At 44.5% G+C, this 27,720-nt stretch overlaps 1 protein-coding gene and 1 long non-coding RNA gene across 8 annotated transcripts in view; both read left to right on the top strand.

Annotated features, from left to right (window-relative positions):
* The window catches only part of LOC117037596 (uncharacterized), a 126,780-nt gene that overhangs the window by 81,110 nt on the left and 17,950 nt on the right, over positions 1 to 27,720 (top strand). For all 7 annotated transcript variants that reach the window (XR_004425556.1, XR_004425554.1, XR_004425560.1 and 4 more), the window contains one exon: positions 15,211 to 15,318. This is a non-coding gene — a long non-coding RNA (uncharacterized LOC117037596). The remainder of the gene's footprint in view (positions 1 to 15,210; positions 15,319 to 27,720) is intronic.
* SOX2 (SRY-box transcription factor 2) lies at positions 11,947 to 13,468 on the top strand. The gene has a single exon (XM_033133719.1). It carries the CDS (start codon positions 12,397 to 12,399, stop codon positions 13,357 to 13,359), a length of 963 nt encoding a protein of 320 aa, XP_032989610.1. The 5' UTR covers positions 11,947 to 12,396; the 3' UTR covers positions 13,360 to 13,468.

The following is a 27,720-nucleotide window of genomic DNA, read 5'->3' as shown; positions in this document are numbered from 1 at the left end:
AAACCGTTAACTTTTGGGATTAAATGCTAATTTTGATTTTTTTTTAACAAATGCAGAAATGAAGTGACATTATTTTATTCTGTTCTGAATAGTTTTAGTGCTGGACATAATCAGTTGCCTTGCAAGGGTGTGTGTGTTTTTTCTTTTTTTCTTTTTCCTGTGAAAATGAAGAAATCTGTAAGCCCCCAGAGAGAAATGCAGAAATGAAAAATTCAGGCTTCCATTTTAAGAATGTTAAATTCTAGCATTTCATCCTTACAAAGAACCTCTCCAGACTAAGATTACGTAGAATGGAAAGAGTGATTTAAGCCAAAAGGTACATGTCATTAGGGGTTGCTACTATTTCATCTGGGTCTTCCTGTTTTGGTGGTGGTTGAAGGGGTGAAAAAAAAAGAGAAGGAAAAGGACATGGCAACACCTCGTTCTTTAGAGAGATTGACATTGACATCTAGAGATGCAAGAGGGCAGCTGATAAGCAGGAAATATTACCTGAGAGAAGGAATTACAGAGCATGGAGAAGCTGGAAGCTAGGAAGGCTTCTGTGGGAAGTTGTGCGAGGGGTGATAGGGGCTTGCTCTCTGGCGCCCTCTAATGGTAATTTGAACCAATGTTTTACTTTTCTTAATTCAGTACTGGGAAAAGCAGCTGGGATTTTGTTGTTGCTGTTGGTTTTTTTCCTTCAGAAACTGGAGACGATTAGTGGAGTAAATGGATTGTTTTCATCCCAGAAACTTTATATATATATGTGTATATATATATATACATATATATGTATATATATATATACACTTTACATATATATATATAAATATATATATATATATATATATATATATGCTTTAAAATTGTCAATGTTTTCTCCTCAAACATCCTCTCCTCTCCCAAATTTTGTTAGACTAATAGAGGAGGAGAGGCTAATGGCAAATTGATTAATGGAGGGTGACCCGTTTTGTAATTCAGGGAAAGGGATTCCATTGCTACCTGAATATCACTCTGACTCTTCTAATATACTCGGAGAGGTGTAGGGGGATGGGGTGGGGAAGGATGATTTGGAAATTGCAGATTCTGACACGAGCTCATTATAATACAATTTAAAGGGGGCTTTTTGGAACCTCTGTTATTGCGACATGTGGTGGTCAGGGGGCTTTCCTTCCCGCCTCCTTTTTCTTTTTTCTTTTTTTTTTTTTTTTTCTTTTTTCTTTTTTCTTTTTTTTAATTTGGTAGATAAAGGTTAATCTTGGGCTGAATGATAGAGCTATGATTGACAAGAGAAAAGGTGTTGAGGGCAGGTCGCGCTGTCTTATTTACAGCCCACTGCTTGCTGTAGAGTCTTTGTTAGGACTGGAAAGCTAATTTAGTACTGATCAAAAGCACCACAGAGTTAAAGGACTGGTAATGACTGCTAATTTCATTTCAGCCTCATGCATCTCCAACTGCTGTAATTAAAGACACGCTATTTAAATACAGGTGAAGGTTTTTGGGGTGTTTTTTTTTAAGTTGGGGTGGGGGTGGGTGGATTACAATTTTATTTAGATTTAATCTTATACATGGGTGTAATGTAGTCCAACATCAGATTTTTTTAAAGAGCCGCTTCTTGTCGTTTATACCTGGCTTTGCAGAATCGTCAGTGAGAAATGTGTCAATCACATAAAAGCCCTGTTTAAAGAAAGAAAAAAAAAGGATACAGAGGAGTAACTGTTTGGGGGGGGGGGGATTTAAATATTTGGGTCTCTATTTTTCCCCCTTCAAATTAATAGAAGGGCTTCGAAATAGCTAAAGTATTTGAAACTTGGGGCAGGGTTAACAGGCCAAACGGATCAGTGTCAGCTTTTAAGACTTCTAAAAAGATCATGTGAACAGATGGAAAAATATATTTTTAATTAAATAATTTCCCCCACACTGTAGCTGCAGAGTTGGCTCAGAAACCGTGTAATTCCTCAACCGATAGGAGTTTCTTTATGAGAACATCAAAGGATAAAAAGCTCTACATTTTCGTAGTTGGTTAAAATTGATAACCCTCCTACACACACACACACACACGCACGCACGCACGCACGCACACACACACACACACGCACGCACACACACCCCAAAAAAAGAATTCAGCCTTTAATCTCTTTTTATCCACGAAGACTAAAGCTCTGTACTCGACCCCGCGAGCGGCTCTCGCCTTCCGGGGCTGGAACTCGGCTCAGATGTGAAGCGGCACTGAGCCGCCGCGCAGGTTCATGCCCAGCGCCCCCTGTTGGACACAGTAGGAGCTGCGCAGCGCCAGTCCTGGAAATCGCTAGAACTTTGCTCTGGGGTTAAGTAAAACACTTTATTACTCTCCAAAAAGGAGGTGAGGCAAGGAAACAAGATTTTATATCCTTGAAAGATAATATAATTTTAATTCAATAAAAAATAAAAAGGAGATAATACAATTTTAATTCAATAAAAAATAAAGACTAAATTATTCCTCCTCCTTCTCCTCACATCCCAGCCACCCCCTTGTCCCCGTTTGGATTTGGGACTCTTATTAAGGATTCTGCGACAGTAAAACAGGTAGAGAAGCATGATTTAAAAATCAAAGAGTTTTTTTTCTTCCGTAGCTATGGATAACCAAGCAAAAGTTATTTCTCCCGTTCTGTCCAAATCTCAAAAAATAACACGGAAGGTGCTGCTGCTGCTGCTGCTGCTTGCTGTTTTGGCGTTCTCAGCAGCACCGTGAATGCCCTCAGAGGTCCTTCGAGTCTCTGAGTAAACGAAATACTGGCTCCTTTTTATTTGTTAATTTTCAGAATGTAATTAAAAAGCTAGTCTGTTCTTTGAATGATTCCCATCGCCCAAACCAATTTTATCAAACTTTTCTTACCACCACCCCCCAACCTCCCCGCTAGCAGTTAAATTCCAGATATTATTTAGGAAACAGGTTCCTGACACCTTTCTTCTTTTATCTCAGTCTTAGGATTTCAAGGAAAGTATGCCAATGATAAAGCGTATTTCCTTTTTAAATTTAGCATTTTCATGGACTCCAAATTTCAGGGATCCAAATTATCCTGGGGGAAAGAGGAGTATTTTTTACACTATCAAAAACTAGCTGGCTACGTAAGAAAGGGTTTTGACTTTTTCTTTGGTCATCAAGTAAGGGCAAAAGTACAATCTGAATTTTTTAAGAAAGATAAACTATAAAAATGATACCCTCTGAATTTAAAAAAATGGGAAAATATAGGTTTACTTAGGTTTTTAAAATCAAATTGAAACAATTCGTTTGCTACATTAACATATATGATCTCAACAAGGTGTTTTATGATTTCGACCTTCAGGGATGTACTTAGAATTTTAACTTTTAGATAAAACCCTTAAGAAGTCTAGGGCTTGCTTTTTTTGTTTGTTTGTTTGCCGATTCAAGGAAACCAGCTAAAAGTACATAACAGAATTACTTTTTAAGATATTTAATACTGTGGCTACGCAAATTGTTTATGTGTATCTTACGTTTATTCCTCCCACCTCTCCAAATCAGGGGATCCAAGATTGTGTTTTCAGGGGCAATTACTGAAAACAATTTGGTGTGATGAGAGATGACTTCTCCATCTGATTCCAGAATCAAATCTCGGCTGATGTTTCTCAATAAATTAGTTCAGATACAGTGGCAGGAAAAGAATCAAGGCTTTCGATCAATTTTTACCCGAAATTCTATCGAAATGACGGGCAAGCGGAATTCCCTGCTACAGACACCCTCGCCCTTTGCTTTACCAAAAGACTAGTCCCATTACAGAAATACTAAGTCCCGGCCAGCTTTGGAACCAGCGCCAACCCCGTAAGGTAACAAACAAACGGTGTGCTGACAGCCGCGATCCCAGGCTGCCCGCGGCGTGGGGAGGCCAAAGCCAGCAGAATCTTGGAAGCGACCCACGAAAGGGGACATATGCCTGCTGTTCGAAGTGATGTAGAATTTGCAACAGCAGAGGCCAGGAGATTTCAACCCATTCCGCCCCCGGGGGTCCCAACTGGTAGGAAGAAGGCAGGAGGAGGAGCCGCACCTGGCTGAGTCCCCAACTTCCTGGAGCCCAAGGAGAAATCTCAACCCTAGTTTAGGATGAGAACTAAACAAGTGGGTGGCCTAGGCCTGGGAATGCCACCCAGCTCTCCCAGTGCAGTGTCATTTCTGTGGTTTCAAGCAGCCTCAGCCCCTGCCGGAATCCCACACCTCACAGCGGCAAATAGCAAAGCAGCCCTTTCTGTCTTTGGGAATTGGGGAGCGGGAAGAGAGTGACTGACTCCTTAGAAGCAGGCAAAGCCGTGGCTGGTAACTGGCCGCGCTTCTCCGCAGCAGCAAAGGGCCTTATAGGGGCGGGGCGGGGCGGGTATTTTTTGTCTCTTGTCCCAGCGTCCAGGCCTGAGCCCGTGCCTGCTGGCTGAGCGCCCTGTTTTGTAAGTAGTCAATCTTGCCCAATTCTGAAGGCGATCCAGGAGGATGAGCCAGTCTAGCCTGGGCCCAAGAAGTCAGTGCCAACCCCTCAACCCCCTCTCCTCTCCATCACACCTTTCCTGACGAACCCAAGCCTCACTCTGAAAAAATGAAAAAATAAACAACAAACAGTATATGTGGCTGAGAGTTTGGTAGCTGTTTGGGGGTGGAGAAAATGACTGATTATTAAGACCGCGATTCAAGAATGAGCCCTCATTTACTAAGCTTGCTCTTTTACTTTGTTTTTAAACTTTGAAGATACTTTAGTTCCTTTGATCCAACTCTGAGACAAACGAAGGTGTCAGGGAGAAAGCCCAGCCAGGCCTGAAGGAGCTGAAGTATAGACAGATACTCATCTCTCCACCACTCAGCAGATAAACGCTGCCAGACTGTGGGTCCTAATCCAGGGCCCAGCTGCTACATAGGTTGCTGAAGGGTGTTGAAACCACAAGTACAACTTGACACCATTGAGCCCACGGTGCTTGTCAATAATCTGTGAATTAGGTGCAGAGATTGTCACTGTAGATCATAACAGTTTCTGAAGGACTCATTACAGCCTATCTTGTCAATGATCTTCAAATTAAGGTGGGGGGGGGCATGCAGGAGGGAAAAGGAGTGGGGAGAGCCTACAAAAAGGGAAGGGTAGGAGGGGAGATAAAAGTCAAAGCCCCAGCTCCGAAAGAGCCTTTAAAGATTATCAGGCTAGCGATCTGAAAATTCCATTGGGATGGGTTTGGAAGCCCAACTCCATTTGAGCCAGAGCTGGAAGGGGTGCTAGGAGGTGAGCAGAAGTGGGCCCCTGGGAAGGCAGACTTCTCATACATTTCTTTTGAGGCCAGAAGAGCTTTTGGGAGAGGGCTCCAGATGTCAATGGGAGGCCCTAAGGATGCCAGCCCGCCCAGGATGGGTGTACACTTTGATTTAGAGCACTTTCCAGGGCAAGCCACAGCTGCAAATCTTTGGGGACAAAATGGATAATTGTTTTGTTTAGGGCTGATGGTGCTTATAGAGTGATTTTCCCCCCAATGGTTTGCTTTCAGCTTCTTTTCATGCAAACAGGTAAAAGACTTTCTCCCTTTCCCTTTGATAGTATTCCTGTCCCTTAAGCAGATCTAATTTCTTTCCCCAGCTTGCTTTTTGGGGTGACAAACATCTCTGCCCTCTGAGATAGTTGGGTTTTGTCACTTTTTGTGATTTTGTATTATGTCCGATTATACTTCTAGAAAGAGGACTTACAGGTAACACGGGGGCAGTATGCACCATGAGATCTGCAGAAGAACGAAGACTAAATTCCATTGCCAGGCTAAGGTTAAGACAGTCTCCCTGCTTGGTAGATTGCCGGAGCAGTGAAGGTGTAACCCGGCATGCACTGGGGTGTCACTCTTGCACCATTTAGGTTTGTTTTTCCCACAAAAGTTGTGGTCACAACTAAATTAAATAATCACAATTGGAGAATTTAAAACAATTGTCTTTTTCCTAAAACGAGGATAGCAATCCTAGTCACTAGAGAATTAGTGAATTCTCTAATCCTAGAGAATTAGGATTCTCAGGGAGCCCCGTTCCTTTGGCATGATTAATTGCAAAGATAGTGTGGTCAGTCGGGGAGATAGATATTTAGACTCCTAAGTAATGATTTAGAGGCACGAAAGGGCCCATGGGTTTGTTGGGACAGTTGCAGTTTCTGGTGATCAGTTTGCCAGGTTTTGGTTTTGGTTTTTCATTCCCTTATCCTAATTTTTAAAATCAAAATCAGAGGGTCTTTTTTTTCTTTCAATGCAACTAAAAACCACTGGTGACAGCTCTTTAAATTTTCAGTTTGTCTTTTTTTTAAAGGGAATTTCTATTTAAAATCAGATCATTTAATGGGCACAGTGTATTTTTCCCTGGACAACAGCTGCAGAATAGAGACAGAATTTTATGTTAAAATTACTTGATAATTCAAAAATGGAAATGAAATTGTCAAGTGTAAGTCCCCTTTTCCAGAAAATATTTGAACTGGAATATATAAAGGATGTAAATATATATGTAATGCTATAAGCAATATGATTATTATATATAGCCCTGAAGACATTCACAAGTAATTATATATTACTTTTGTTGCTATAATTTGAAGGGGAAAATATATTTAGTTTTCTAACTATTGAATTCTTTAAAAAATGTATTTATTTCATCAGTGGGAATTAGATGAAAGAGAGTGGATATAAAAAGGAGCTGAATGCAGAGCAGCTCTGCATTCCTTAGGTTTCAAGGGTCCTTACAGCTCTTGAGTGAAATTATTTGGTGAAATTGGGTCTGGACTGAAATAGCATTTGCTATCCCCTTGTTCATTTGCTATGTGTAATGCCCCTTCTAGAAATTAAAGGCAAGGTACTGAAGGGACAGACAAGAACTAAAAAATATGATTAAGCAATTTTAAATTGCCAATCTTGCATGCATCCATATGCATATCTATGCCTTAGTAAATAAAGAGGGATAGAGGTATGTGCTTGTTTTGGTACCATCCAGAAACATTTATTATAGTTCCCGTCAGTAATTCTTCACACTTCCAAAATCTGTCAAGTTTGGAAAAGGGAAGGAAATGGAGGAAATGTAGATGAAAGAGTTTCTATCATTTTGAAAATTACTTTATAAAATTTGAAGTATCCCCTCTAGGATTTCCTGTGAGGGATCCTTTACAGTCTAAAAGAAATGTAGTTTGATCACAGTACAATTCTATTATAATTTTTGCTCTTACTTTCAATATCCTTGTTTTTTCCAGCTTATGGCTTATTGATTATTTTTGGAAAATATGTGATGCTTTCTTAAGGAAAAGAAATCCTCTAATACCTTTAACTCCATGTATCTGTGTATTTCATAAGTCTTAGAGAATCAAGTGTTGATCATGCAGGAAGTCTTGTGGCATGCTCTGATTTGGAATGATTGAAGTGTTTAGTGACTTAATGGGGAAAAGGAAACATTTTAAAAATTGGCTTATATCAGTCTCCTTACTCCGTAATTCTCAGTTTTCTTGTGTTAGGGAATAAATATCAATAAAATCTCATCTTACCAGATTGCATCAGCATTGTCGTAAACACTGGAATTTTCCTTTATTTTTGGCTTTTAAAATCAGGAAATTTTCTTGGGTTGCCATACCTCTGTTTTTAGTTTTATTTGCCTCTGACTTGCCACACTGGTATGATCTCTTTTACTGCAGTAAAATCACTACTATGGTCACTTTCAGTGAAGATGTTTGGAAGGTTAAGATCCGGAGGAAACGTGACCAAAAAAAGGGAGGAAAAAAAAAAAAAACACCTTCATTTGGCCAAATCTGGCTCCTAATACATTTAACTAGTTCCAGAATTAGAAAACCTTTCTGTACATTTTCTTCTATTTTTCTCTCTTTTTTTCCTTACATAATGAAATTAAAACTTTTGGAGCCCACAGTTGACATTTTTTCAGAAAATTGAGTTATCAAGGCAGTAATTATTTCACGGGGAGATAAAACTCTCATAGCCCTAACTGTCAAATAGGGCCCTTTTCAGATTTTAATTACAAAATAAAATTAGTCTGCTCTTCCTCAGAATGGTTTGTGAGTGGTTAAACAGAGCTTTCCCCCCCAATACTGGTGGTCGTCGTCAAACTCTGCTAATTAGCAATGCTGAGAAATTCCAGTTAACAAGGACATTCTCCAAGACTCTGCAGGTTCCCTGCCGTTTGCCTTCATTTCCATAAGAAGATTAAGAGAGGAGGGGAACACACTCAAATGCAGATGCAGAAAAGAAGCGTTTTTTAACAAGCATCATAATAGTACGATGCTTGGCTAGTTCTCACCTAATTACTGCAAGTTAAACCTCTATTTGCCACTAAGAAGAAAAAATAAGTCTACAGTCCCCTATCCACAAAATTGTTAGTTGGCTTCAGATATAATACTTGAGGAGGGATGAGGGGAGTTTAGGAGAGACATATCAGTGCAAAAGATTTTTAAGTAAAATTGAACTACACTTAATCAGTTAAGGATTCTTGGCAGAGGCCTATAGTAGAACAAAATCAAATCCGAATATCTCAGGAATTATGCATTTTTGTTCTTAATTTCTAATCTTGCTCTAAAAGTATGCAGCTTTTTGCTGCCCATGGAAGGGAAATGTTACACTCTCTTTATATTAAGCACTTCAATTTTCATAAATTGTACCAATGGCAACATTTAAAATTTTTGAAGGATGAAGCACCCTCTTTCAAGTCTTATTTTGATTCCTTAGTAGTCAATGGTGTATTGTTATTAGTACTGTAGCCGTCTGTTATAAATCTAAAACAGTACTGCTTCTATCATACATCGTGATTGTTATAGTTATTATTATATTTAGGGGCCAGTGATGGTGCTGAACTGAAATAGAGTGGCCAGTGATCTGATTTTTTTAAATGCATATGTTCTAAAAAAAGTCTAATGAGAAAATTGTTTCTGCTATCACCATCTTCTTTAATCTTATTTTCATAGCACATTATTATGCATAAATGCCATCCAGTTAGTTTATTGCCTTGATAAGTACAGCAGGCTTAATTAAAATAAAGCTGTAAATAAATGCAACCAATGATAACACAATTGTAATGTATTTCCATAGCTTATTTATATGATAAAAGCAATTAACAAAAGACCTAGCCAGCCCCTTTAACCTCTTAAATGAATTATTATAGAGTCAGGCACAAACACAGACATCTGACGATGTATAAAAGCTTTTATATATCATCTTAAGGAAAATTTTGTGCCTCTTACTACTACCCCTTGAGAGAGAGGGAGAGAGAAAGGTTAAAAACATTTGCTGTATAACCATCCACTATTAACATTTATTTTAATACATATACACCGCCATTACCCATACCAACCCCTTGGGTTTTTTTCTTCAAACTTAATTATCCATAAGCTTTTTCTTTTCTTTTTTTTTTTTTGGAATAATGCTATTATACTAAGCGCAGATCAATGCATACACAATCATAAAGTGAATGCTTGGTCTGCCCTTCGTGGAATCTGGACAATCATAATTCATTCATATGTTGAATCTCACAATTTGTACCTATTTTTTCCCCATGATTTAACCTCCCACTTCTCTCGAGGTTATATATGTACATTTCTAAGTTAAGCAAATTAAATCTGAGTCTTATGATTCGGTTCCATAGCTTATATGATATGTTAACTTCTCTTTTGTTTAGATTACGTGTATTTAGTTTGATCTTCCTCCCACCCCACCCCCCATTTTTTTATTTCCAAACACCTTCTTTTAAAGGTAAAATCCATAGTCTTGGGAAAGCGAATTCACCAGTAGGGGGCGCACCAGCCACATCCCTGAAACCAAGACGCTCAGAAAAGGCCGTGGCCGCCTTTTCTCCAGATCAACTCAACCTTTTCTCTTTCCTAATCTTCATGTGCGTGATTAGCTTAATATTACACTTTCAATTAAAAAAAAGACATTGCTTTATTTTGAAGAGTGACTACATTTATGCGTTTTGAGAAGGCCAGTCTCGTCCTTCCTGGGTTCCCAAGAACTGAAACAAACCATAACTTAAGAGAAAAAGGAGAACCTGCGGGTGTGTGTGTGTAAGGGGGGTGGGCCGTGATTAGAAATAATAAATTATTAAGAAAAGTCTACAGGATTCTTTTTCACAACTTTTCTGGGTTTCCAGTGAGCATACTTAATCTTGAGTTTGACAAGAACAGAAAAACTTGGGAGGGCAGGGATTGAAGAAGTTGGAGTGGGGGTGATGACGGTTATGGGAAGAAGGTTAGTAAAGAACAAAACAATGCAAAGTTTTGTAAAGATAATAAATGGAACATGGCCGACAGATACTATTCAGTACATTTTCTTAGGGTGACTAAGGGTGGATCAGAGGAGAAGGGGGCGGAGAGTGTTACAGAAGAAAGAAAATAAGTAACCCTGATGGTTTAAGCCCTTTATAAAAAAAGAAATGGCATCAGGGTTCCCCCCCTTTGTAGTCAAGTGCATTTTAGCCACAAAGATCCCAACAAGAGAGTGGAAGGAAACTTAGACGGGGCTTTGTTTGACTCCGTGTAGCGACAACAAGAGAAACAAAACTACCTATTTGTAACGGACGTGCTGCCATTGCTCTCCGCATTGAGCGCCTACCTATTGAAATCTTTACGTCCGGACAATGGGAGAGCGGCTAAAATTACCCTCTTGGGTCCAGGGCAGGCAGGATTTCTGAGTCCCTACCCCGCCCCCATCCCATCCTCCTTCAGCCCTGGCCCTACTGGGATCCCCTCTTCCCCAGTCCTGGCCTCCATCTTCCTGCCGGCAATGCCTGCACCTGTGCCTGGCGAGCACTACCCTTCCCTCCTCCCAGGCCTACAGCCCCCTCCGAGCGCACACTCCAGACCCGGGCGGCCCGGGAAATGCGGCCATCACGGTAGAAGTCACTAGGGGGAAATGCCAGGGCTGGTTCTGCTCGAGTCCTGTGAACTCTGCGTGGGAGGGAGTTTGTGAGTGCGGCCCAAATGCCACCTCCACACAGTGCCCTGGGATGCCAAGAAGTTGAGCTTAACGCTCCCCCACCGCCTGCACTCTGAGCGTCCTTCTGTTGAGCTCTTTTCTTGCCCCCAGCCTCCTTCTGAAACCGGCACAACTAAAATCCTTTGGGGGAGGCTCAGCAGGAGAATGGAGAGGGAGGACGTGCATCCCCTTTGCACCGACTGAATGGGGAAAGACTGGTGGGAGAGGGTGAGGGAACAAGCTGTGGTTTCCTGCGCCAGAGCTGAGTTGGAGGGAAGAGCGAGGTTGCGGCAGCTCACCCAGGGCCTGCCTAGCCTCGCTCTAGAGTCGGCCGCATAGTCCGCGCAGGATTTACTTTTAAAACAGAACAAATTGCGTGAAAGCAAGAAAGGTTTGGGGGATTGAGCGTTCCGTCTCCTAACTTCTTGTCGGGACAGTGCGAGAAGTGCGTGAGCGAGTGTCGGCACCTGTGGAGAAAGAGGAGCAAGGGGAAGAGAGAGGCGAGGGAAAAGCACGAGAGAGGCTGGAGTTGGTGGGGGAAGTGTGCAGAGGAGCGGGAGAACAATGACACACCGACTCCATCCAACACTGCCTGTTTCCTGAAATACCAGTAGGACAGTCGCCCTGAACCACCCACTCTCTCCTGCCCCACCCCCACACCTTAGCGGCTTTTCGCGCCCCTTCCTCATTTCAAGAGCCCGCACCAAAAAGTAAATCAATATTAAGTTTTAAGAAAGAAGAAAATCGCAGTCTTAGTGCTGTTTACCCACTTCCTTCGAAAAGGCGTGTGGTGTGACCTGTTGCTGCGAGAGGGGATACAAAGGTTTCTCAGTGGCTGGCAGTGGGAGCCGCCTCCCCCTCCCTCCATCCCCCTCCTCCCCCTGCCTCCCCCGCGCGGCCCGCGGACCAGCAGGCCCCGCCCCCTTTCATGCAAAACCCGGCTGCGAGGCTGGGCTCGAGTGGAGGAGCCGACGCGCGCTGATTGGTCGCTGGAAACCCATTTATTCCCTGACAGCCCCCGTCACATGGATGGTTGTCTATTAACTTGTTCAAAAAAGTATCAGGAGTTGTCAAGGCAGAGAAGAGAGTGTTTGCAAAGGGGGAAAGTAGTTTGCTGCCTCTTTAAGACTAGGACTGAGAGAAAGAAGAGGAGAGAGAAAGAAAGCGAGAGAAGTTTGAGCCCCAGGCTTAAGCCTTTCCAAAAAATAATAATAACAATCATCGGCGGCGGCAGGATCGGCCAGAAGAGGAGGGAAGCGCTTTTTTTGATCCTGATTCCAGTTTCCCTCTCTCTCTCTCTCTTTTCTTCCCCCAAATTATTCTTCGTCTGATTTTCCTCGCGGAGCCCTGCGCTCGCGACACCCCCGCCCGCCTCCCCTCCTCCTCTCCCCCCGCCCGCGGGCCCCCAAAGTCGCGGCCGGGCCGAGGGTCGGCGGTCGCCGGCGGGCCGGGCCCGCGTACAGCGCCCGCATGTACAACATGATGGAGACGGAGCTGAAGCCGCCGGGCCCGCAGCAAACTTCGGGGGGCGGCGGCGGCGGCGGCGGCAACTCCACAGCGGCAGCGGCGGGCGGTAACCAGAAGAACAGCCCGGACCGCGTCAAGCGGCCCATGAACGCCTTCATGGTGTGGTCCCGCGGGCAGCGGCGTAAGATGGCCCAAGAGAACCCCAAGATGCACAACTCGGAGATCAGCAAGCGTCTGGGCGCGGAGTGGAAACTTTTGTCGGAGACGGAGAAGCGGCCGTTCATTGACGAGGCCAAGCGGCTGCGAGCGCTGCACATGAAGGAGCACCCGGATTATAAATACCGGCCCCGGCGGAAAACCAAGACGCTCATGAAGAAGGATAAGTACACGCTGCCTGGCGGGCTGCTGGCCCCGGGCGGCAACAGCATGGCTAGCGGGGTCGGGGTGGGCGCCGGCCTCGGCGCGGGCGTGAACCAGCGCATGGACAGCTACGCGCACATGAACGGCTGGAGCAACGGCAGCTACAGCATGATGCAGGACCAGCTGGGCTACCCGCAGCACCCGGGCCTCAACGCGCACGGCGCCGCGCAGATGCAGCCCATGCACCGCTACGACGTGAGCGCCCTGCAGTATAACTCCATGACAAGCTCGCAGACCTACATGAACGGCTCGCCCACCTACAGCATGTCCTATTCGCAGCAGGGCACCCCTGGCATGGCGCTAGGCTCCATGGGCTCGGTGGTCAAGTCCGAGGCCAGCTCCAGCCCCCCTGTGGTTACCTCTTCCTCCCACTCCAGGGCGCCCTGCCAGGCCGGGGACCTCCGGGACATGATCAGCATGTATCTCCCCGGCGCCGAGGTGCCAGAGCCGGCCGCCCCCAGCAGACTTCACATGTCCCAGCATTACCAGAGCGGCCCGGTGCCCGGCACGGCCATTAACGGCACACTGCCCCTCTCGCACATGTGAGGGCCGGACAGTGAACTGGGGGTGGGGGGTGGGGGGATTTTCAAAGAAAAACGAGGGAAATGGGAGGAGAGTAAGAAACAGCAAGGAGAAAAACCCGGTACGCTCAAAACAAAAAAGTCGTCACCCACAGCAAATGACATCTGCAAAAAAGAACACCAATCCCATCTACACTCACGCAAAGCTGCGATGCCGACAAGAAAACTTTTATGAGAGATCCTGGACTTCTTTTGGGGGGACTATTTTTGTACAGAGAAAACGGGGTGGGGGTGGGGGTAGGGAGGGCGAGGGAATGGACCTTGTATAGATCTGGAGGAAAGAAAACTACACAAAACTTTTTAAAAGTTCTAGTGATACGGTAGGAGCTTTGCAGAAAGTTTGCAAAAGTCTTTACCAATAATATTTAGAGCTAGTCTCCAAGCGACGAAAAAATGTTTTAATATTTGCAAGCAACTTTTGTACAGTATTTATCGAGATAAACATGGCAATCAAAATGTCCATTGTTTATAAGCTGAGAATTTGCCAATATTTTTCAAGGAGAGGCTTCTTGCTGAATTTTGATTCTGCAGCTGAAATTTAGGACAGTTGCAAACGTGGAAAGAAGAAAATTATTAAGATTTTGGACATTTTAATTGTTTAAAAATTGTACAAAAGGAAACAAACTAGAACAAGTACTGGCAAAACCATCTCCGTGGTCTTCTTTAAAGGAGCAAAAGTTTTAGATTGTACTAAATTTTTTTTTTTAACTTACTGTTTAAAAGCAAAAATGGCCATGCAGGTTGACATCATTGGTAATTTATAATAGCTTTTGTTTCCCAACTTTCCATTGTGTTCAGATAAAAATACAACATGAAATTACTGTGTTTGAAATATTTTCTTATGGTTTGTAATATTTCTGTAAATTTATTGTGATATTTTAAGGTTCTCCCCCCACCCCTTTATTTTCCGTAGTTGTATTTTAAAGATTCGGCTCTGAATTATTTGAATCAGTCTGCCGAGAATCCATGTATATATATTTGAACTAATACCATCCTTATAACAGGTACATTTTCAACTTAAGTTTTTACTCCATTATGCACAGTTTGAGATAAATAAATTTTTGAAATATGGACACTGAAATTATTCTTGAGTCTTTCATTTATTTGGATAACACTGTGATTATACATAACTCCTTGGGGAATATACTGTGCTCAGCCAAGAAAGCAAAATACCTAAAACCTTGGTATTCTAGTCCAGTAGCATGTGCTAATGTAACTGCAACAATTAAATGGCTGGATGATTAATTGAATAAGTACTCGAAAAATTGAAATGCTTATGTCATTTCTAAAGTAGAAACTAGAGACATATATTGTAAATCCACCCCCTCCTTTTCTAAGCAGCATGAATAAGCATGATGGGGACTTAAACTGATTTATGCCACTTGTTGCCAGAAAGAAGGAGTCGGTTCTGAAATTTTTCGTGTAGCTTAGCAGATGGCGTATTGAGCCAAATCAGAACCAGGTTGGCTGGTTTTTTGTTTTCGTTTTCTTCACAGCACAATGGCTTTGGAAACCTGGTTATAGGGGAAAATGATGCTTCTTGTATCGGGATAATTGCAAACTAGACATGCAAAGTGCTCATCTGCTGGGTGGGTGTTTGGATTACTCCAGCCCTGCTATTGTCTGAGAGGAAACAAGTGGTTTGCTTTCTTTGTTCCTTGACTTCATAAACTTTCTCCTCTACATTTTCCTGTTTAGGGGCGAGGGAAAGCGAAGAGCGTCTTGCAAAACTCCCCGACTTATCACGGCTATTATTATTATTTATTTTCTTTTTTCCTCTCTCTCCCTCCACGAATTCCATTTCTTAAATTGGCAGCGCGGGTCCAAGCCTGTAGACCCAAATCGGATAATCTCTGCAGCTGATAACAAGCAAAAGAGAAGCCAGGCAACAGCCATATTAACGAAGAAAACAATCAACTCTGAGGTAGATATTTTACTTTGTCTGGTCTAATCACATTTGGAGATGATTATGCTTTTGATCTGTTAACCATGTTTTACTACAGTAGTAGAGAAGGAGGGGAAGGGGAAGGTGTGGGGAAACAAAATTGGGTTTGTTTTCTTTTGCCCTAGGAAAGGTAAAGAAAGACTATAGTTGTCCTCAGTGGGAGCGGAAAAGTTGGGGAATCGCCATGGTCTTTGCGTTAATGATGTTTCTGCATCGCAACCGAATCGCGCTTTGTCGCAGCCGGAGAATCCATAAGAACGACTCTAGGATTTTTCTTCCTTATTTACTACTTACCTGCTCATCTTCCCCCACCAAAGGGGACCAGAAACCAAGAGTCAGGCTTTCTTAAGAGCGTGGATTCGCTTCCCACAATTTGAAGGGCTTGTTATGTCAACTTCTACAACTTTTGGAGAAGTTGGAATCCGGCAGCGCCTTCCAGCCTTGAGTCAAGTACCGGCTGCAGCCACTAAGTTGTAAATTAGTTCATCCCGTTGGTTTGCATCTTCCAGTTTTCCAAGAAAGTGTTTCTTTCTCGTGGTGTTGCTAATGTGAGTCTGGGCTCAGCCGGGAATATCATCATTTTCTATATTTTGATTTCATGAGGATTGCTTTATTTTAAGTGTATTGGTTTTTATTTATTCCTTTTTAAAAAATCATTTTAAGGGTAATATTGTACTGGAAAAGGAAAATTATTATGCCAGTTCCCAGTTCTAAGCGAGGCATGTCCGTCCGCCCGACCCCCCCCCCTAATTAATGCAGAGACTCTAAAAGAATTTCCCCCGGCCTGGCCAGCCATTGTAATGCATATACGGATTATTCACGTGGTAATGAGCACTTTCGACAGTTCTTGCTCACACATAGGAATAAAAGAAACTTTGAATAAAGATCCAAATGATCTTGCTGAGGGGTGGGGAGGATATTCCCCGAATTTAAGCTAATCAACTATATGCAGTGTATATATTTGAAAAATAGAGATATGTTAGAAATATGTATTGGGGTTTAGAGTAATTGCACTGCACTAATCACCCCTAAAAAAAGAGCACGCAGGGTCGGCCTAAAAAAAAGCAACAACTTTTTGGCCAAAGGCTCAGGTGCAAATATTTTGCAAAAGGGAGGAGAGAAATAGTTGGGGAAGTTAAACTAGTTTTGTATGATTGTCACCGTCTCCATTAGACAAGAGAACTCCCACTCCCCCTCCTATCCCTCCTTATCTCTTAAACAAATGAAAGTCAAAATATTTTTATTTGCAAATATAAATTATTTTGATAAACTGAATTTGAGAAAAAACGGTACGTTTCATGATTCATTTGATTGGATTAAATGGTTCCCCAAGATGTGTATAGTTTCATGGCTAGATTAATAGTGAACATGTTATATTTTCATTATAATGTGATTTCCAAGAAGGGGGTAAACCCTTAAACTTGCCTAGAGAGGATTGTCTCCCAGTGCTGAAGTTAGTTGTTGCGTTCAGTTCCTTCCTTGGGATATTATTCTGCTCACTAAAACCATTCAATTCCCAGTCCAACGGGGTGAATTTAATGTTTTGTTAACCTTATACACTGAATGGAAATGTGCAGCAGGATGAGATTATAGTTCCCTCTGCAATTTTTTTCTCTCCCCACACCCCCCCTCCATACTTTAAATAAAGAGCGTTAAAATATTTTGCTGAGCTGTAGTAGATTAGCAAGGTTTCTTGCCAATGCTGGGAAGCTGGTATTACTGCCGGTCCCAGGGGAAAATGGCTCACATTAACCACTAAATGAATATTTGACAAGGGCTCATTCGGAGGTATTATTACTATAAACGTGTCCCTACTGGACTTCTCAAGGGTCAAAGAGCAACGCTTCAATTAATTATTTAGTCTGCTAGTAGATTTGGTTGTAATAGCTGTACTTATTTCTAGAACCGACACATTCTTACAGTAGGAAATCTCAGGAGAATCTTCTCCATCAGTAATGCCTGGGATTGAAATTCAGCACACAGAGAGCCCTGATGTTCTAAAGCTGACTTTTTCATAAAACCCTTTCTTGGGCTGGGGGGTGGGGGTATAGTCTCTTTTGCTATTTCCTTTACTGTTTTTGATTTAAAAGGAAAAAAAAAAACAAGAATATATGTTATCTTAATTTCTGTATGTCTGGCAAGGTCTTTTAGAGCCTTGCAATTTGGGGAGAGGGCAGGGGATTTATTTAAAACCTTTGACTTATCTAAGCGGAGATGTCACACGATTTTAGAGACTCAGGCAGGGTCTGAATGTAGAAAAGGTACATATTCCTGTTTGCCAATAAAATTTGGGCTTTAAAATAAAAGGCTCCGTAGGCTGAGTACTCTGAGTTCTAGTAGTCTCAGAGTAAATTGGGGTACAAGATCGTCCCTCCTCCCTACCTATTGGTCTGAACACTTCCAGGTGTAGGGGGTGGGGGGGGGGACTGAGTGTTCCATTTCTGCCTTGTCATAAGTTCCTCCATTGCCCTAGGTAAAATGGTAAGGGAATAATTTTCAGAGTAAGATTCCTTAACAATAATATAAGATGAATGAATAAGAGATAAGCTGCAAGGGGTGGGGGGACAGGGTGCAGTAATTACGAACCCAATTCATTCAGCTTTTCAGAACTTTTGTGGGAGCTCCATTGACGAATTTTGAGCTGCCAGTTTTCTCACATTAAAAAGAACTGATCAGCGCCTCAGGGGGACAAGAAATACCGTTTAACTGTGTAGTGATGGGGTCTTCATTTAGAACCATTACAAGGAGAAAATTAAACAGTGCCTTTGTGTGCACAAGGTTTACTTTTCAACTGCTAACAGTTTATAGCTAACTGCTCTGAGATTGAAGTTTGACTGGTTTGTCACCTGCTAGTTGGCACTGCTTATTTATTTATTTATTATAATTTAAAAAGCTTTTTATACCCCCAATCCCCTTCATTGCTTACTCTTGGGGAATTTTACAAAGCAGGCCTTCATATTTGGCTTTGTGGAAAGAGTTTCCTTTGCCACGAGCTTTAGTAAAGACTTTGGTTAACAATCTCCAACACTCCCCCTCCTCATTATTGCCTTAAAATAATTTGCATTTCATTGTTTATGATGCTGTCTTTCCTTGCTTTTAGAGCAAAGGCTGCTTTTCAGGATAGCCGCAGTGAGGTTGGGGATGGCGGTTGATTTATTTATTTTCTTTTTTTTTTTTTCTTGCTTGCTTTCTTTGCATAGCTATTTTTTTTAATTTTTTTTTTGACTTAAGTTAGAAGATTGCTGGGTAGATTTCGTTTGGGACCTGTCTACGAGGTGGATCCCTTAAAGACAGGAGAAGGGGTAGAAACTCTTGACCTTTACTGTGGAAAATATGGATAAAGTTCAAAGGGACACAGCCTCTGGAGTCCTAGAGTAAGCAGCAGTCCAAGGAGCTTTCCAAAGATAAATAGCCCAAATCAGAGAATTGGTTTGGCGTGTTTCATAGTTATTTTCTATTAAAACTTTCCTGGAAACCTGACCTCTGATATCATCACCCAGGGAGACTTGTAATCTCTCTCACTTCTCACGATGCTGTCCAGTTTTACAATTCTTGTTTTCAGTTTTTGTTTTTCTTCTGTGGCCTTTAGGAAATAATGAACTTGGCTTATTTTGACTAACAGACTTTTCTTTGGGAGGGTGGGTTACTAAGACAAGGCCAAGATTTCCCATGGCAAAGAGCTCTCTCTATGCAGGCTTTTATTTTATATTTTTGGTGTTGTGGTGTTATTTTTTATTCCTGGAGTGGTGTACTCAGTGTCTCTTCAAAAGCAAATAGAATGTCCTTTCCTTTCAAGACGGAAAGATGTTTGGTGCTTTGGGGCTTGGGGACTTGAGACGCTTACTTTGCAAAGAAGTGTCAGGTGATTTAAAAGCTCCAAGGAGTCACTTGTTTCATTACTCTGGTCTGCCTGCATGGACAGAATGAAGTGTGCACTGTCAGTTAGGATTTCGCGCTCTGAATCTTCATATGACTCCCTCTCTGGGCTTCGGTGTTGGGTGCGGTGCTGGGTGCTGGATGCTGCGCAGGGCTGTGAGCGCGCCGGCCTCCCACCCTCCGCGTTAAGGAGCGCGCCGCGCCCAGCGCCGGGAGCGGATGCGCCAGCGGACTGATGGAAGCTGAGGCCCGCGAGAACCCGGCGGGGACCTGACGTCACCGAGGTCCTGGTCCTGGCCCCCATGCGGTTCCCTGGGAAGCTGCTTCATGGGACTCGAGTTCTCTACGCCTGGACCCTGTCAAAACCGCCTGATTTCCTCTCTCAGCCCTGATGGGTCCCGCGTCGGGCAAGTCTGGAAAGTCACCTGAGGTGTTGCGGCCTTCGCCCCTCCAGAGGTCTCTCCCTCCTGCACCCCAGCCCCAGCCCTCACCACGTGGACCTCATGACCCAGAAGTGATTCTAGGCCCCAAACTTGCCAAAGCAGAGGTTGTCCGACCCAAGTTCTGTCTTCCTCTTGCTTCTCACCCCAGGCCTTTACTTTTAAGGGGTTGTTTGTCCCTGTTTTGTGCCTAGGCTCAGCATTAGTAATCTCGCTGTTAGGCCTTCCTGATGCTAGAGGCTGTGGATTGGCATGGCTGTGGGAAGCCACAGGAGCGGTCTGGGCTCCCCGAAATATTGGGCCCCTCTAGGACCAGAGCAGGTAGGGACGGGGCGATGCAGACCCTTCACTTTCCCATTGGTAAAATAGGTATAATATATATTTTCCTCGCAGAAGATGAGTGCAAAGCCACAGGCACAAACTAGGATTCACTTAGAGCTAGTAGTTTTCTTACTTTGCAGAGTAATTAGGTGATAGGGAAGGCGAGAAATTTCCATTTTTAGACCCCAGAGATCAATGCAGAAATTCGGGTCCTTCCTCTCCTTTCTGGTCTTAGCTTTATTCAGACCACTCTTCTTACTTTGCCAGTGCTCTTCCTGGCCTAGGGTTTGCCTAGGAAGTTACCCTGCAAACTTGCCATCCCCGGGTACCTTCCTGAAGGGATACCGGCATTCCGGGCAGGAGCAGTCCCCACCCGTCGAAGGCAGAAAAAATAATTACTGTATTAAAAAGAGCAGTGAATTCTTCCCGAGGGTTCTTATCGCTGGCGGCCAGGCCAGAAGCGGGACTGCGCCCCCACCCCCACCTCGTGACGTCAGGGTCTGCAGGGCCTGGGGATAAAGTGATTCGTCTGAGTGTTTCAGAAAGGGCAATCCAAACACTTGCAGGGCAAGGCTTGCGGAGCCAGTCTCCATCCCCTGCTTGTGAGGCTGCAGAGGTTCTCATTGCCCCCCACCCCCCCACCCCAGAGCATAACCAAACAATAGCCAGTCTTCAGCATGTATACCATACAGTCACCACACAACACGCATCACCATGGCACCGGAGCTCATAGGCAGGCCCTTCCTCCATATATATGTATGTGTGTGTGTGTGTGTGTGTGTGTATACACACACATATATATACCGTAGTTATGTATACCGCAGTATGTATGTATGTGTATATATATATATGTGTGTGTGTATATATATATATGTGTGTGTATATATGTATATATATGTGTGTATATATATATATATATATATATATATATATATATCATAGTTAAAGTTACTTGATTTGCTAGCTAGAGTTTGTTGTCAGGTTTGAATGAGTTAATTTTGGTTTTTGTTTGATTTGTTTTGAGAGGCTGGACCAATTACACCAAAAGCCTTCACAAAGTACACCATAGCTTGATTTTATTTGGCCCTGCACGAGTTTCAGCGGTGGATTAAGAAATGGATTTACAAGAGTTTTCTAGTTCTGATGTGGAGCCACGATTAGGAGAGTTGCTTCTGGCTTGCCATTGCTCTGTCATATGCATTTTCTCGTTTCCCCTCCACTCCTAATAATTTGTATAGCTTTTTATAATCTTTTTAGAATTGAGAAAATATTGTTGAGAACTACTCGCAACCATGATTTAAATTTTAAGTAAGAGGAAAGACATTTGGTCTGTGGACTCGGTAAAATGGATAGAATTATTTGTTGGTTGAAAGAACCTTGGCTCTTCTAGAAGATGCACTTACCAAGTTTTCTTTACAAATTAATTCATTGAATACCCTTCCAATGGGAGGGGTCCTGGGAGCTAGGCTTTATGTTCCATATTGGTCCAAGATCTAAGGGACTAATTATTTTCTGAGAATTAGCCAATATTTCACATGCAGTCAGTTTAGTATCAACTTTACTACCAACTCACATCCAGGTCGATTTGACTATCACACTTACCATCTCAAATCTAGGTTATTGCATAATGTTACAGTTTAATTAGTCTGAAATACTAAGCAAACCTGTCGTCTTCTACTCAAAGTCTTCCTCCTTTTCTTTGTTTCCCCTTCCTCCTTCCTCCAAGAAAAATTTCTTAAAACCAAGTTCCCTTGTGAGAGTTTGTTTACCCCAACTTCTGTTAAACTATACTAACACTCTCTCATCAGCTTTCTAAACACTCTCTCATCAGCTTTGTGAAATGGTGCAAAAAACGTCTTGGAGACTAAGATGGCAAAATAAACCTAAGCATATGGGTGGAAGACTTCGTTGTTAGGAAATTGATTTAAATGTTTAGATCACACTTCAGCCTCCATGCCTCCCTTACCACCCTCTCTTGCTTTGCTCACTGCCTGCCCCTGGCTCTCAGATACCCCACCTCTATTAGCAAGCTGTTTCACCGGCATAAATTATGAATGCATTTCAAGCCGGTCCTTCTGATAAGATAAATCAGGGGCTTTTCTCTTTTGCTCATTTCTGCTTTCATTCCCATTGAAACTCTCCCTGAGCCATGCTGCAGTGCCTCTCTACAAACTTAACTATCCTTGTGTAAGCCATAGAGGTATGTTTTCAATAGGAAAAATCAGGTAATCTTTTTTCAAGACTCCTTACAAGTTAAGGATACAAAATATTTCATGGTTAGTCGTGTGAGCTTCCAAATTAGCTGCATATAAAGTATTTTAAGATTTTTTTTTTTTTTTGGCTGTCACTGGCTGGCAATACTCATTTTGTGTGTGTGTGTGTTGGTTTGAAAAGCAGGAAGAAATGTAATGAATTGAGTGCTGTCAGAGATGTCTTCTGTTTGAACAATCTGCGATGGGCTGAATGGCAGGGACTCCCTCATCCAGTGCAGGTGCAGTAGAGCTGGGGAAGGGGGGAGGAGGGCTCCCTCTGTTCAGTCAAAAAGCACCATTCTCCACAATAGACCACACACTGACAGCCAGCGTGACATCAACTCACACTTTCATACCAACCCCCCCCCACCATCCATAGTTCTGAGTTCACAAAGTGGCCATACAGTAGCCTTGGTTAGGTTCCTTTAATGAACATTTTTTTGTGGCTCTTATGACCAACATTGAAATCTGCTGAGCCCTGGGAGGAACAACTAGATTTTTAATAGTGAGTTCCAAATCAAAATGTATAGCTATAGATATTTAAAGTTACGCTGGTCTCTCCACTCTCTCCCAATACTAATGCCCACAACAGACCCCGGATGATCTGAAAACTCTCAGTTAGAAGTTACTTAGGTTCCAAGGCACTATTTTCTCATGTCCCGAGAGAGACCAAACAGGAAAAGAGAGAAGGTACGAATTTCGTGAATTTATTTAAACTTAAAAGGACCTCTAGTATTTTATTATGCTGCGTGAGAGGGTTAATCCTGTAAATGAACGGACAATAATCTTGTGGAGTGGCGTCTGTCCCCCTTTGAATTGGTTTTACTGGGGAGAGAGGTGGGAGATAGAGAAGGGGGTTAGGAAAGGCAGCAAAGGCAACAACTGTTTTAAAACTCTCTACAAAGATGCGACCACGCTTTGGCTGCCCCACATCTGCAAGGGCTGGACCTTCCAAAGATTTCATTTTACATTTGTTTAAACTCCTGCCTTGGTGTCTCAGTTTTAAATGGAACTATTCAAGGAGGGAACGCTACCAGAGCTACTATTCTAGTCAATTCCTTTTTCCCCCGCCACCCCCACCCGATTCCTACTCTTCTCCGCACCCATCCCCTTCTCCACTTCTTAGTCTGGGGTCTGAACATTTAAGTAGAAAGAGGGAGGAGCGAGGAAAGGGCCGTGCGGGCAAGGGCTGTTCCCCCAGCCGTGCCCCCGCGCAGGGCGAGATCCCCACGGCCCTGCCACTGGCACATTTCCCTCTGCCGGCACTTGCTGGAGCATCGCGCGGAGGAAAATTGCACCTTGTTTGCGTATTTAAAACCGTAACGGTATACATTTTTCATCGCGGAAACAAAAATATCAACTTTCTAGCCCTCGGAGCAAAACCTTTTTTTATCATTTGCCTAAATATTGTGCAGTGGGCGGGGAATGAATAGGCAGACCTCCCAGGGCAGCGGCTACAGCATTCTTCCCACTCCCGCCTCCGCCGTGGAGGCGAGGAGTTGGGGGTCTGGCGGGGCGGGGCGCAGGGCAAGAGGATTTGGTGTGCGGGGCACATAAAGGCCAAGTTCTGTAAAACCTCAGATAACTCAGGAAGAGATGGGTCCTTACTATATCTGTGGAGCCTTTGCTTGTGACTGCGGGCTGCCGGATGACCTGCCTTAAGTATGCCTACGGCGCCTACTAAAGTCTGGGCCTAGGACATAGGCATCTCCCTCCCCTAGACCCACTGCCCACCGCTACTTGATAGCTGCCGCGTCTTTCGGCAGGTACACACCCACAATTAATCTTTCTTATTAAAGCCTCCATTCTGTACCCAAGGGGCGACTCAAACCTATTTAGATTTCCTTGGTTGGCTGCACAAATTTAAGTGGGCAATGAATTATAAACCTAATAACAGAGGGCGAGAGAGAGTGATTTGCGTCGAGAAAACGGAAGGATTCACGAGGGGTGTAAGGGTGCTGCAGGCCTTGCCCGCCCCAGGCACCCGCCTAGCAGTGCACGCCTGGTTCTGGGAAAGGCAGCGAGCCTCCCGCGCGCGCACACCGCACGCAGCCTCCGTCCACACCCCTACACCTCTACCCTTCTGCTCACAGGTACACTTGCAGTGCCTTGGCCTCCTCCGGATTTCTTATAGCCCCTCCCAGAAAGGTGGAATTCTCAGAGCATCCCCAAACAGGAAATTTCCAGGGAACCAGAGGAGGTTTGCATTGTGTGGTATTAATTGAGAATAATTAACACTGGAGACCGTTAATCACCACTTTGCCGCCTCATTCCTCCTTTCGGGTCTGCGGCGACTGCCTGTCTCGCTCCGGCTGCCGGCATGGGTGGGTTCGCTGGTGAAAGTGAAGACGTCGCGGTAGCTGTCACCCAGTTCGGCTGTACTTTTTTAAACGCTCGCATATTGTTTGATTACTAATTCGAGTTAATATGATCTTTATGGCAACATAACAGTGGATAATTGGCCTTTTTTTCTGAACAACAATGTAAATCACAATCGCTTTATTATTTAATAACGTCAAACGCTTCGTTGGATTGGCCCCGACCGAGAAGACCTTTTCTTTCTAGACAGTGTTGTGGGGGAAGAACAATGACGATCTAATTGTGGAGATTTCATAAGTTGGCTCCCGTAAACGAACAGCTTAGATATGGAAGTTCCAGCAGATGTGGGCACTATTCGCCGTAGAAACTCTACCCCCACCCTCATACACACTCTATTGGAGGTTTTTGGTGGTGCTGGTGGTGGTGGTAGTCCTCAGATCCCTGCAACCACCTAAATCTTCCAGTAGCAATTAGAGCGTTTATCTGGCTTGCTCTTCAGCCTTTTATATTGCCGGTTTAGCATTAAGGCATTGAATCCACACAACAAATTAACGCAACGCGCAAAGAGCTACAACCACAAATGCGCCCCTTCGGTCACTTTGGTTGTTGGACACGGAGAACTCCGGCCTGGGGCTTTTTAAAAGTCTTATTTTGTTTTGATTTGTATTTTATAACGGAGTCACCAACGCAGTGCCTTGGAATATACTTGTTTCAGGAAGAGTTTTGCAAGGGACATGAGCCATCAATTTCCAATGCCTGGAAGAGCAGACAAACCTAGAGACCCCTCCAATGCAGACTGCAACGCTTGGAGGGAATGGGTTCCCGCTGCTCGGATGAAAGATTAATCACATTTGTCCCCAAAGCCTCCTTTCTAACGGTTCCCTATCGCGGCTTTTGCGGTCACTGGAGGATCGCTATCTATGGCGTCCTGAGACTTAGGAGCCCTTCGCAAATGAATCCCCACCATTTGGAATTCGGGTCAAAGAGAGAGACTCTGAATCTATAGCAGGTTTTGTTTCTGCGTGTGCCCGCCTCTCCATTTGATTCAACTTCTACTGTATGTTGGGAGGCAAAACAATTCGCTGCCCCCCACCCCTCGCTTCTAAGACAAACAGGAGGTGCGAAATGCGTCGCCTGCACACGCGCCCTCGGGGCCCCTCACCCCCCTCGTACCGACAGTGCAGCTGTCCTCGGCCCAGGCCTGAGTGGAGACATTCCCCTCTCTCTTTCCACCCGCATTTTAAAACCGTCACATCGACGGTTCTAGAGTTATGCTCACATTTTCGGTCACCTTCTAATTTCTTTCCGGTTCACTCCCCCACTTTCTGAGAACCTATAGAGTGACAAGGGGAAGAGTTGAGGAATTAAGAGAAGGCAGTGGATTTTCCACCTCTCCCCGTCCCGTGAAAAGTGTATTTTATACCACAAAGACTGCACTGGGAAACTTTCCCTAAGCGGAGTTGGGAGCAGTGTTATTCTTCTCCAGGGGCCCCCTGGCCTCCCCGCCCCCTCTGGACAATGCTCGCTTTGAGGCCCGGTGGCCTGCAGGCAGCGGGAGACGAGGGGACTGGGCGGCCTTCCTCCAGGGGCCCGCAGCTGGGGGAGCGACGGGCAGGGAGCAGGTCTGGGGAGGCGGGCCACGCAGGATGAAAAGCCATAAAGGTACAATTTTCCTCCCCCCCCCCGCCCCCGGCCTTCCACGGAGGCAGGGTGTGAGGACCTGGGGCAGGGCTGCTGAACAGCGGGATATGAGAGGTTGCGAATTTTGTACCCCACCCAAACATTTTATTTTGACACAAGATTACGCATTCTAGGTTTTCCAACCTCCTGGCCCTTACTTTTGGTCACCTGGTTCATGGTTTTTAATATCTGAATCCCGGTCTTTAATGCTCAAATAGACCCCGGCGCTCACGCCTGGCCTCAGCAGGTCTTCTCAAGCCCCCACCTCACCCTCGCACTTAGGGTGCAGAGCAGCAGGGAAAGCCCCCTGGCCAGGCACTCTAGGACACTACATTCTAGTTTGGGATTTTTTCTCCCAAAGAGAACACCGCCACATTCCCCTCCAGGCAGCCTCTAGGAGAGGACCTCTGAGATCAGCAGAAGCCCTCAGAGGGTTACCATCTAGGTGGAAGCGTTCGTCTGATGTTTTAAAACGTATGCGAAACGGGGCGTCAGGGCCACGTGCTGGGCCTTCGAAACGCCTCCGTGGGCCCTGGCTTGCAGAGCCGCGGGCGCCGGGGCTGGCATGGAGCGGGTGCTGAAGCCACGGGCGGGCGTCAGGGGCCCGCGCTGCGCCGCAGGTCTGGCCGCAGCGCCGAGTGACAGGAATTATCTGGAGCGTGTTTGATCTGGGGCTGCGTAGTCAGCCTCTGCTTTATTTGTTTGTTTGTAATCTCATATTTAGCAAGCTGGGACGGTGGTAGCAAGAGAGAAAGGAAGGGATGGAGGAGGGGGCTTCTCGATAACCACACCCCTTCCTAATGAGTTCATTTCCATATGTGAGCCTCCCGCATCTAGCGCCCTCTTTTTCCGGACGCCAGCGTGCTGGTGCGTCTTGCGCAGCGCGCGGACGCCTCCACTCTGGACTGAAATGAAAAAGCTCGCGGTGGGAGCAGAAAATTGGTCTATTGATACATTCGCTCCGAGTGTTGATCTTGGCATCACCCGCAGCCGGTTCTTTCTTCCCCGCCCCCAAATGGGGAGCACACGGACTGCCGAGGGCTTGCCGAAACCCAGGCTGGCAGTAGGCAGAAACAGACATTCCTTCCTCCCCTTTCCCCGCCTCCAGTTGTCGCACCCTCACGTCCCCTCCTTTTTACCCAACTCCAGATTTTGTTTGTTTGTTTTGCCCTCAAGGTGAGGGCAGAGAGGGCAGGGTCCTCTTAGAAAGGGAGTATAATCCCAAACGAATGAATCAAAAGTGAAAGTTTCAAACCAGACCCCAGTCCTGTTCAGGAAAAATGTAATCCTGCACTCGAGGAGAGGGCTGGCCCTTGTATGTGCATTTAAGAGAGGGAAAGCGAGAAACTGAGGTTGGGAGATGGTGTCTGTAATCTGAGTCGTTTAAAAGTTGTGGCAAAGACCATGAAGTTTTAGAAGAGTCCTCAGCAGAAAACTTGAGGCGGGTTTCAGCTGCTTCTAACCTGGTTTCCTATACATGTTTGTGGTGATTC

This window comes from Rhinolophus ferrumequinum, chromosome 2, assembly GCF_004115265.2.
Source record: "Rhinolophus ferrumequinum isolate MPI-CBG mRhiFer1 chromosome 2, mRhiFer1_v1.p, whole genome shotgun sequence".
Lineage (NCBI taxonomy): Eukaryota > Metazoa > Chordata > Mammalia > Chiroptera > Rhinolophidae > Rhinolophus > Rhinolophus ferrumequinum.
Note: the sequence above shows the minus strand (reverse complement) of the source record. Positions and strands in the feature narration are given on the sequence as shown.